This window comes from Lagenorhynchus albirostris, chromosome 5 (assembly GCF_949774975.1).
Source record: "Lagenorhynchus albirostris chromosome 5, mLagAlb1.1, whole genome shotgun sequence".
Taxonomy (NCBI): Eukaryota; Metazoa; Chordata; class Mammalia; order Artiodactyla; family Delphinidae; genus Lagenorhynchus; species Lagenorhynchus albirostris.
In genome coordinates, this window is record NC_083099.1 from 1,383,784 (window position 1) to 1,396,102 (window position 12,319).

General features: G+C 41.8%; 1 protein-coding gene across 5 annotated transcripts in view; it reads right to left on the minus strand.

Moving 5' to 3' along the window:
• Positions 1 to 633: 633 nt before the first annotated feature.
• Positions 634 to 12,319, minus strand: part of LRRC3B (leucine rich repeat containing 3B) — a 95,857-nt gene continuing 84,171 nt past the window's right edge. For 4 of the 5 annotated variants that reach the window (XM_060149099.1, XM_060149098.1, XM_060149100.1 and 1 more), the window contains one exon: positions 634 to 1,916. In XM_060149099.1, coding sequence (XP_060005082.1) covers positions 973 to 1,752 — 780 coding nt within the window. In that variant the 5' untranslated portion in view covers positions 1,753 to 1,916 and the 3' untranslated portion in view covers positions 634 to 972. Of the gene's footprint in view, positions 1,917 to 3,956; positions 3,972 to 12,319 lie in introns of those variants that run through there. The other variant, XM_060149102.1, reaches the window with a different exon arrangement.

Consider the following 12,319-nt stretch of genomic DNA (forward strand, 5'->3'; position numbering starts at 1 on the left):
CCAACCCAGTCAGAACATAATGAGAAGACCTCAGTCTTTGGAGTCAGGGAGACTTGGCTCAAGTTTGAGTTCTGTTACTTTCTACTTGGCAGGTCACTGGACTTCTTTCGCCCACTGCTTCCTCCTCGCAGATGGGGTGGTTGTCACTTTCTCCTCTGGGAGTCAGGGTTTGGAGTCATAGTATACAAATGCCTTGCACCATGCTCGCACACAGTTGATGCTACGTGATTATTAAGACCTTCCTTTTTGGCATGGCTATTTCTATGTTGGTCACACACCTCTGTCCACCAGAAGGTAACCTTGAGGACAGAATATGTGCTCCTTTTTTTTTTCCCATGTGTCTAGCATAGAGTAGAAGTAGTGTGTTTTGCTAAACACACCGACTTTTAGGTAGCAAACACCTAGAGACATCCCAATTTACGCCTCTGCAGGTTGCCATGCTATGTATTGTCACTTAAGTTTGCTAAGGCTTAGTATTTTGAAGTCTGACAGGTATTTTACTCGGCTGATAACTCAGCTATGGCGCCCCAGTGTACAATAGAACTTAATAACATCTCTCATTGTGATCATTCTTTAGGTTCACAAGAGTTGTCTGTTTCTCTTTAAAGCAATGGAACGACTGTACTGTTTTCGGGACCAATAAGTCACTCTGTTTTTCATGGTTCAAAGTTAGGCTTTTATTTGGTTTCAAATTAAAAAAATAAATTTCATTATTAAATACTGAGATGGATAGAACTAAGGTTCAGGGAAGTAGCTGACTCAGGAATATACCACCAGGAGTACAACGGAGGGGTGGATTACCGAAACGAAAATGATTTATGCTGTCATGTTTGTTAAAAGTTCAACAGTGGCAGGATTCAAAAGAAACTGAGATACAAAGTTTCAAATGTTTACAATGGATGAGAGAAGTAAACCACTTATTCTACTGCAATCCCAAACGGATCTCTTTTTCCATGCCAGTCAGTGCGGACACTACACCACTGTACTAATATCGTCGGGTTCGTCGGCTTTCTTTTGCCTGCTCGGCAGGGATTTCAAGTATTCAAGGTGTCTTCGCGCATCTTCCTGATTTTGCCTCACGTAATACACCACATACGAGATCACCATGGTGAACCAGCCAAACATGGTGACCAGCATGGCATAATCAGTCGTTTTTTTAGGGAGGTTACAAAGGTCAGCATCATTGGCAGCGTTGAGGAACGGTCTCCCGGCGTGTTCATCCAGCACGGAGGTCTTGCAGATCACATTGTGGGCTGTCTCGTGATTGGACACCATGCCCCTCAGAACTTGCTGGAGCGTACAGTCGCAGTGCCAGGGGTTGTTGGCAATCCTGGCCCTGGCCTTCAGGTTATTGAAAGCGTTTTTGTGCACGCTCTGAATCCGGTTGTCAGACAAGTCCAGGGTCTGCAGAGTTTCGGCGACTCCTTTGAAGGCATGCTCATCGATAAACTCAATGCCATTTTTGGACAGGTTGAGAACTCTTAGTTGATGGAGGTCCTTAAAAATCTCATTGGGGATGGATGTGATCTGATTGGAGTCCAGATACAGTAAGACTGTTTCAGGAGGAAGATCTCTAGGTATTTCCTTGAGATTTGCATTGCTGCAGGTGACATTTAAACCCCCAGAGGAAGAACAAAGACAGCCCTTGGGACACATACTGGCGGAATGAAAACACAGTATCATAAGAACAAAACTTTGTAGGAGGAGACACATGGAGAGGGAACGAGTTAACCACAGGTCCACCAGATTCATGCTGGGATGTCAGCATAATCACAAGCCCATTCTTCATTTATTCCAACAAGCAGGTGTGGTAACGCTTCCAGCCCTGTCCCCACTGTTGATTTCCTTCTTGCGTGGTTCAAAGGGCTGCAGCTAATACACGTATCCCTTCATTATTCCGGTCCATGCTTGGGTACCTAAAGGAAAGGAAAGCAGATGCAATTAGCTCTTTTGCAAAGGGAGGTACATTGCAATTAAAAATGCTCTCAGGCATCTGGCATTTTATGTGGGCAGGAGAGTTGGTTATGCAGGTAATTTCCGTCAACACCACTGGGAGTTATCTGTGTAATGGGAGTCTCCTGCTCAAATCCCAGGTCCCGGGGGAGAGGACTGTCAATAAATGACATTTCCAAAGGATGTTGACTTGTTGTTCATTGTGCAGAATTAGAGCAGACAGTCCAGATTTCTCTCATTTCTACTGGCCTTCACCGCATCCTGAACCCTTTGTGAATTTTACAGCAATAAGATTTAATTACCCCTTTGCTTCTTCCTGCAACCAAGAGGCATCAAGGCAACCGAGCCCTTCCCTTGGGCAGCAGTGAGAAATCATACCGATATTTTACAATTAATGACCATAGACAACAATATCTTTCATGGCTTTTGAATGGATGCCCAATTTGGAATCTTTTCTGTAAAGAAATCTCTTACTTGAACTATGGAACGTAGGAGTGCATTCCAACCTTCACAACAAAATGTTGCTAAGGACCTACAGCATGGAATCTCCAAAAGGGTTGCCTCCTTTCTGACCTCTTAAGTTACATTATACCCGGAAGGATGTCCTTAACTGAACTTCCAAAGGATTCTCTCTTTGTTTTCTAAACAATGTATCCCCTCTCTAATAGATCTTTAAATATGACACACACATCCAAGCCTTTTTTTTTTTAGTATAGAAAGAGAATTAAGAAATACGAGCCTCTTATATGTAAGTCAAATCATTATGCTGTGCACCATAAACTTATACAGTGCTGTATGCAAATTATATGTCAATGAAACTGGAAAAAAATGATGTAATTAGCGGCCAAAGAAATGCAACTATAAAATGAGATATGAATGTTTTTCTTCTATCAATATAATTTTTGAAAATACCATCCATATGCTTATAAGAATAGTATAATATAGCATCCTCATTAACACATCTTTTGAGAATATGTTTTGGAAAGAAATTTGGCAAAATCTATTGAGAACATTAAATTTTATATACATATACATCTCTCTCTCTCTATATATATATCTTTTGACATTGTAATTTTCTTTCAAGTAATCTGTTCTAGGGAAATGTTCTAAAATTAAACAAAAATTTAAATCCCCTCCAAAAAAGAAATACTAGGCTCTAAGACTTCCTCAATAGCTTATTTTTCTTTCTAGTCGTATATATACACATGTATTAGTGTTGGAAAAAGGCCAAAAGTAATTGCAAAACTTTAGTGATATGAGCAAAGTTATGAACTTACCCCAAAATGGAGATGAGAACATAAGTGAACATTCAAAACTACTCTCTCATGTAAAGAGGACAGGCATCCTCACAGGTTAGGCAAGTGGATCTTGGACAGATTATGTGACTTGTCCAAGGTCAAATAGCTTGCAGGTGGTAGAGAAAGGAATCAAGCCAAAGACTTTGCTCTGACTCATTAATCTCACAATTCTTTCCACAATTCTTTCTTTACCCCTCTTTCCCAATTCCATCTGCTCCATGAGGGCAAACAGAATCCAGGGATTGCTGTAACTTCCGATGCTGTTACGTTGCTGCTCTATCCCACATTGAGGACCCCATCGGATCCCAGGAAGGGGGTCCTCTGCCTTGTGGAGGGGATCCATGCCTGACTTCCAAGGACTGTCTCTCAGGATCTGAGAAACAAGGAGAGCATTCATTCCTCTTACAGCAGTGAGCAACAAATGACTCTCTGCAAACTTGTCTTTTCTAAAGATCCCAGATGGATAAATACAGAGGGAAATGACTCCAAATGTTACCAAACTCACAGAAAGGAAGATTAATGTGAGCTGAAAACATAATGAACTGGGTTGTTCATCATGGAAAAAAGTAAGATTAGCAACAGCAGAATGCAATGAATGTACTTTTGGAATCCTGAATCCCTCCAATGCCAGAGATGCTAGAGATGAACCCCTAGGCGTACTAAGCCGTGTGTCAACAGCTCATTTCATCTGCAGTGAAACTTTACCTCCCTTCCATGTTTTCCTTCCTTCAAAACTTCATCGCATATCACCTGGGGACTGTAGTAATTGTCTAGATGGGAGAAAAAAAGCATGAACAGGTGTGAAGGGGGGGACACTCAGAGAAGAAAGAGTGTAGCAGTAGGACAAGGCAAATGTGGCTGTGAGGAGGACATGAGAAGGACGCAGGGGATGGGAGAAATGAGTGTGATTAGAGAAAACAAAGGGAGTCCCTGTCATCAAGCGACTTCCATCACCTGAGTAGGTGCGACCTGAGTATGTGCTGAAAGAAGGAACGCCTTCTCTGGAGGACTCTCCACATCTCTCCAGAGACTGATTCCAAGTCTACCTGGAGGGAAGTGTTCTCCAATTTAGACTCTAAGTTCTGGGAGGGCAGGGACTCGTTTCTACCTTGTGTAGAGACAATAGTGAACCATTAAGAAGGAAAAAGTACACTGGGTTTGTATTTCAACTAATCCTGATGAGCATTATGCTATCTAAACCTCACTCCCCTTCTCTTCATATAGAGATTATAAAAGCATCTAATAACAATGTTGACTTGAGCATTATATGAGATAATCCATGTCAAGCATTTAGCACAATGCCTGATAGATAGTAAGTGCACAAGACTCGTTAGCTAGAGTTATTATTATTTTCCAGATACGTTCCGAACTCCTAGCATTGTGCCTGGCCTGTATGAAGGGCTAAATAAATATCTATTGTATGAATGAACCAATGAAGTATTGAGCAATCTAGCTGTGGTTTTTCTTCCCTATGGTAATTATTTTTATTACCTCGAACGTAAGCACTGGCTCATCAAATGTCTGTTGGTTTTACATGTCAAAACGGTGGCCTCTGGAAAAATCACAAATGCACGCTCTTATTTGGAGAATAGAACTTTTTCCCAGTACACGTCTCTAGACTTAATCTATTGTTTCTCCAGAATGATCAGTCCAATGGTCATGGTCACAGACAAGAAGTGGTGCAAAGTTTCTTGAGATGAAATCCTTCATGCACCAAATGGTCCACCTGAACACCGGATGGAATGCCTATTGGGTGTACAAATACTGAATATTCCTTGCATTCAAAGAGGTTGGACTCAAACTATTTCATTTTCTCTCTATGATTCATAAAAAGGGAATAAAATCTTCTGGGTCTGGCCGGATCACTGGGTTGCCATGACAGCCTCTAGAGCCTCCACTGTCATCCAGTATAAAGTGACAAAAGTTGCAGGATGTACAGAGCTGAGCCCTTAGATGTCCAAATACATCGAATCAAGGTTATCTTCAGCAGGAAGGACAGAAGAGCTGCCTCTCTGCTCTATTGTGCTGAATTACTATTTTCCAAAGGGATTATCAGCTTGGCATTGCCTTAAAGTACTGGAAAGGTAAACAGTGATTCCTAGGAAAGGAAGCCGTGGGGAGATGTGCCTCAGAGGAAAACACCGGGCATTCCGCAGAAATCAGTGATCATCCAGCAGAGGACAGAGCTAAAGAGAAGCCTGGAAACCTAAAGCTCCCTCCTGCTCTGTTCGTCATCAGGTCTACCCGCAAACCCAAAGGAGCAAACAAGCCATACTGCTGGTGGAAAAACTGCCTCCTTGCTAACTTCAGAACGAGCGGGTGGAACACAGTGAAGGCTTGGGGTCACACTGGTGATGCAACAGTGGTGGCAGCAATTCCCGCCTGCCCTCCTGGAAAGGAAGAAGACCCACCAAGAGGAGAGCCCAAATTAAACAGCATCTTTTCTACCTCCTGACTCGCCCTTCAAATTTCTCAACTCATTATACCACCCTATCCTCATACCCTCATTCCTTTCAAATATGTCTGGAGCAACCAAGAAGCTACAGGATTTCTGGATGTGTTGTTCAGGTCTAAGCTGAGCCCCCAAAGAGGGCCATTTTACCCCTCTATCCATGTCTTGCTCCCATTTCCCTGTCACACGAGTTTCAGAGCTACAGCAATTAATGCTGGGATTGGGTGTCAACCATCAAATGCTGTTTCCAGAAGAAAAAAAAAATTCACTTGGCAGCCTGCCTGAGAAGACCGTTCTTTCAGTGGCTGATTAAAAACTCTGTCTTGTTTCCTGTTTCTTTCTTCTCATCATTAGGGGATACCCAGGGACACTCAGGGCTTCATGAACTCTTCGGAGATAGCTATATGCCTTGATTCAGAGAGAGATACCAGACACACCAATTTCTTCCATGCAACTCTGCTGCCAAACAGAAGGATTTGATTAAAAGGCCAAAAATGGAAAAACAGGAAGGTATTTCAATTTAGGACATAAAATTCAAACCAATAAAAAACCATAAAAGTAAGTACTTAAAATTAAAACTTCAGTATGGCAAATACACAAAGTGAAATGACCAATGATAAAATAAAAGGCTGATTTCTCTAATATACAAGAAGGTCTTGGGCTTCCCTGGTGGCGCAGTGGTTGAGGGTCCGCCTGCCGATGCAGGGGACGTGGGTTCGTGCCCCGGTCCGGGAAGATCCCACATGCCACGGAGCGGCTGGGCCAGTGAGCCATGGCCGCTGAGCCTGTGCGTCTGGAGCCTGTGCTCCGCAACGGGAGAGGCCACAACAGTGAGAGGCCCATGTACCGCAAAAAAAAAAAAAAAAAAAAAAAGAAGGTCTTCCCAGAGGAATAAGAAATGGATCCAATATAAAAATGGACAGAAAAACAATATATACAAATGGACAATAAATTATATGAAAAGATTCTTGATCTCACTGACAGTAAAATGAATTCAAGTTAAAGTACCTCTCATTTTGGTTAAAATTAGGAAGACTATCTAGTGTCAGTGAAAGGGTGAAGAACAAAGCACTCTCAGACACTTGATGAGGGAATAAATGGGGCACTCTTTCTGTAGGAGCAATTTAGGAATATCTATTTCAAATTTAAGAACAAGTTAGATTGACTTGTACTGATGTAAAGATCTCCAAAGATGACCTCCAAAAACAGCTTGAAAAAGGGTTAATAGAAAAGGGATTATAGTATAATTGCATTTGTGTAAAATTTTTATAAAGAGGAGGTAAATATGAAACCACAGGTATATAATTTATACATCTACATATGCATAGATCACTTTTGAAAGGATGTATAAGAAACTATTAATAGTGGTTAGCTCTGAATAGTAGAACTCAGGGGCTGGTAGGGGGAGAAGAGGAATTGTCTTTTTTGTTTTATACCCTTCTGTACGGTTTTAACTTCTTATGGTATAAAGGTGTTTTGTTTGCTTTTGATTTTGTTTTACAATAAAGATTTAACTGATTTAATACAAAAGATTTAACTGATTTAATACAAAAGGACCAAAATTAAAACTGATTTAATAAAAAAGCAATCCAAATGTAATGCCTCCGAAAGCAAGTTTTGAGCCCATGAGTTAAACAATGGTGGCCCAGAGGGACAGGCAAATGAGAAGATGATAAATTTTGAAAAGCTGAACATTTTCAACAAGAAAGACTGAATATACAAAGGGACAGTGGTGAGATCCTATATAAAAAGAGAACCCTAACCCACAACCTGCAGCAACCAGCCTGGAAAGTTAAACTATGACCTGTAGTTTGTACCAAAATCGCCAGGATTTGATCAATAATTCCAGCTTCCCTGATCTCTGTCCCTGCTTCCAACGTAGGACCAAACCAGGGAAAACCAAATCTGCTCCCATAACCAATCACATAGGACGCTCTGCTTCTATTTTGCCCACCTCTAGCTTGCCCACGCCAAGAGCCTCCTATCAGGGCATATTTGAAGGTTTTCTTTTTTTCCACTATAAACCTTTTACACACCCCTGCCTTCATTTGAATCTCTGCCAAATGCAGAAGATGGTGGTTGACACCCTTGCTACAGAAAGCGCTGAATAAATAGCCTTTGCTTGTTCTCAGTTGGTCAGTTTTCGTTCGTTTCCAAAAGACTAACGTTTGAGTACATGATATTTTCAATGCCACATTTCCAAAATTAGCTTTCCAACCTATTAGAGAAATTATATACCAATTTCTTTATTCTCTATCAACTAAGCATGGGTTGCATATGCCATCAATCTGCATAACTCCTGACCAAAAATTAGAGGAAGTGAGTTGGGACCTGAATCATTCAGGTGAATGAACTGCAGAGGTTGTTTTCGCCACTGCTCTTGGAGGCCGCGTTTGTATGTACAACGCCTTATTCCACATCTTTAGCACAGAGCCCTGCCTTGAACTTTAGTTCTACATTTCCATCCACAGACACCTACTGTAACAGGGAAGAACAAAATGTGGTCCCATGGTGGATCTGTTTCTTTTACTTTGACCTTTGCTTTCCATTGCTTTTGTTCTGTCTATAGCTATAGGCATACATAATGGCCTGCCTCAGGGAGCCCTGCCCCTCTGCCTGAATGTTACACGCAGTGCCTTCGTTCAGCTCACAGGGAAACCCCCGGACCCCACCCACCTGTGGATGGCTGCAGAAAAGAAGAAATTAACACATCCCCTCCCTGAGGCTGGCCAAAACCAGGAGATATTTCGCAAGATTCGTGGCCTTTTTACTTTACTTCCTCACCTCCTCCCACACTCTGTTCTATAAAAGAAAGTGGCATCCAGACCCCGATAAGATGGTACTCTGGGACGCTACTCCGCCATCTTCTCAGATGCCCGGCTTTCCGAATACGGTCGTTATTCCTTGCCTCAACACTTCGTCTCCTGATTTATTGGCCTGTTGCGCGGCGAGCAGAGGGAGCTTGGACTCCGTAACATCTATCAGCAAAAGATTCCACCGGGCTTCAAACTGGGCATCCCTAAAAGCAAAATCATTTTCACCCTTCCACCCCACCCGATGACCTCTCTTCTACCACAAACCATATCCCATATATAGAAAAGCACTAAAATCCTTAACTTGAGATGTCTGGTTTTTGTTTGTTTGTGACTACAGTAATCTTTTGATTGACTACCTGGGGTTTTTTTGTTTGTTTTTTGTTCTTTTTCAGCAAAAACTCCTACGTATCTGGGCTCCTCCCTTACCTCTTCTGAGCAGTCCCTCAGAGCTACCCGAGAGGCTGTCTCTCCTGGGCTGTAGTCCTCAGTAAGGTCCCCGAATAAAACTTAACTGGAAACTTTTAGGTTGTGGGTTTTTTTTTTTCCAGTCGACACTAACAAATAAACAGCACCTTTTGTTTGAACCCAGCATCTATCCCTCCCTGGGTACTAACAAAGATTAAAGATAAGATTATATCTTGGCTAATATCTGTATTTATTATTCAACATGCTGCAAGTTTATAGGAAGGCTGAGTGGGAACCCATCTGTCTCAGTTTCCTTCTGCTTCTCTGTTATTATTTCTCCGTAAGTGCCTAAGGCATTTACAACCATGAGAGCTTTGCAAACTCTTACATAATCTACATAAATGTAGGGTCCCAAAGATGCTCCAGGGTCCAGAGGCAACTTGAAAGCTGCTTTTAGATAGCACTAACATGCTGTATTCAGTTGTACTTCTGAGCGGGGTGAATGATTGTCACCATTTTTAAAAAACTTATCCTACTTAACCCTAGCCAATGACTTGGTGGCAAAAGTATAGGATTCAGGTCCAAACCCAAGGTCCAGAAACTGGATTCAAAGTCCAGCTTCCTTGAATTCTAGGAAGTTACGGACTCACTTACACACCCATGCCTTAGTTGCCTTAGGACTATGACCAATAATATCCACCTCACTGGTCTCATAATTATAAGGATAAAATAAAATAAATATATGTGAAATGTGCTTCAGAAACTGTCAATGACTGTTCAAAGATTATGGTCTGAGTTTCAGTATTTAGTTGGTTTTCTCAAATATCAATCATCATTTTTTCCAGAGCCTCCCATTTATTTTTCTTAAGCATAATCAACTATGAAATAGTTCTCACATCACTTATACAGTTGTCGATGAAGAAATGTTGCTGCCGCATCAGTAAACAAAGGATGCTGCAGACATCACATTACAGCCGCCAGGTGAGCCCTGAGGGAACTCAGGATAGAAACTGGACGCCTCCCATCAGGCCACCAGCTGCTGCAGCCATCCTCTACCCCCCCCCACACACACACACTGTGCACCCTGACAAGGATGTGGACACACAGGATACTGGTCCCAGAAAGCTGAGGTGCATATCAAAGGAATGATTTGAACAAGCCCAGAGTCTTGCATCTTCCCATACACAGAAAAGCACTAAATTCCTAACTTGAGATGTCTTGTCTTCTTTAATGAACAGTAATGTTTTGGTGTTCCAACTACCTGGTGTCTGTTGCAGAAACTCCTATATATCCTGGCTGCCCCCTGATCGCTTCACAGCAGTCACTCAGAACGATCTGAAAGGCTGTTTCCCAGGCTTAAGACCTTGGTGTTGTCCGCAAATAAAACATAAATCTCAGCTTTTATGTTGTGCTTTTTTTTTTTTTTCAGTAGATACAGTATGCCAAAATATATTTAACCTGAATCTAATCAAGAGGAAACGACCTGACCAATCCAGAACTCGAGACATTTTACAGGGTGACTGATCAGGATTCTTCAAAGGGTCACTGAAGCGAAAAAACAAAACAAACAACGAACAAAACCAAAATCAAATAAGAACAGGCTGAAGAACTGTTCTAGATTAAAGAAAAAAGAGACGTGACAACTAAAAATGTTACCCAGTTAGTTGCCTGAACCCACACTGGGGTCCTAGCCTGGGCTGAGACCCTTTGTCTCGGCCAGGGAGGTTCTTTTTCTGATCAGATTCGCACAGCCAATAACAAAACCAATGCTGAGGCTGGAACAACACAAACTTTATTCAATGGCCAAGAATGGAGAAGCAGGAACTTCGTTCGCAAGTCAACTTCTCCTGTATATTTATTTGGAGACAGCAAATATATAGGAGATTCACAGTAAAGGGAGGGGTTTGGAAAGAGTGGGAAGAATATTTGTGAGTTATCTGAGAACAGGAGTATGGTTAGGACCTGAGGCAACACTCCTTTTCAGTCCTTATATGGGCTTTTCTGGCTGTTGTCATGGCAACTGTCAACTGTCATGTTGCCGGTGGGAGTGTCATTTAGCTAATATAACGAGCGTATAATGAGGATCAAAACCCATTGGAAGTCAAATTCTCTGCCATCTTGGGTCCAGTAGGTTCCATCCAGTTCTTGTTTTTTCCTCTTTGCAGCTTCCTCCTTAAACTTAAGTAAGAGTAATTGGTTTCCATTCGAGGGAGGGGCAGGGATATGATTCTGGGGCAACAGCCTTGGTAACAAAGGTGTTGTGAGAGATTGACCCCTGGATTTAAAAAAAATGCTAGAAAAGGGCATTTTTGGAACGATTAGGGGAAATTTTGCATAAAAACAATGTTAGCTATTATTGTATCAAATTTAAATTTATTTGGTTTTATCATGATATAAGTAGAAAGAAGAGAGTCCTTGTTCTTTGAAAGTACAAGATTTGGGGGTCAAGAGTCACGACGACTGCAACTTTCACATTGTCCAGCAAAAACAAAACTATATTTATATGTAGAAAGAAAAAGACAAAAGTGGCAAAAGATTAACAATTGGTAAATGGAAAGTGATAGGATGAACGTGTTCATTGTACCAATTTTTCAACTTATCTGAAAGTTTTGAATTTTTTCAAATGAAAATTTGGAGGGGAGATTCTATGTTTTAAAAATAAACAACAGGGGCTTCCCTGGTGGCGCAGTGGTTGAGAGTCCGCCTGCCGATGTGGGGGACACGGGTTCGAGCCCCAGTCCGGGAAGATCCCACATGCTGCAGAGCGGCTGGGCCCGTGAGCCATGGCCGCTGAGCCTGCGCGTCCGGAGCCTGTGCTCCGCAACGGGAGAGGCTACAATAGTGAGAGGCCCGCGTGCTGCAAAAATAAATAAATAAACAACAACAAAAAAGAACTTCAAGAGGAGAAGAAACCCCTTCCTGGTAAATCAGGAGAATCTTAGGAATGCTAATCAGAGTTTGACTTATGTCTTCAGAGATACACAAAATGCAAACCCAAGGTGAAAGGAGCAGCGATTCTTTAAAACTGCATTTCATGAATATCAAGACTAGAAAAAGGAGAGCACGCTGACATAAGACTCATGTGTCAGGAGGACCTAGTTTTAATTGGGCAGCATGAAGATCATGGCTTGGCTCCTTACTAATTATGTAACCTCTCTATCCCACAGTTTTCTCAAATGAACATGGGGATAATAATAGTTCGTACCACAAAGGGATTTCATGAGGATTAATTTAGATAACATGTATTACTCAGCCATAAAAAGCAACAAAATAGTGCCATTTGCAGAGACGTGGATGGACCTAGAGTCTGTCATACAGAGTGAAGTAAGTCAGAAAGAGAAAAACAAATACCATATGGTATCGCTTCTATGTGAAACCTAGAAAAATGGTAAAGA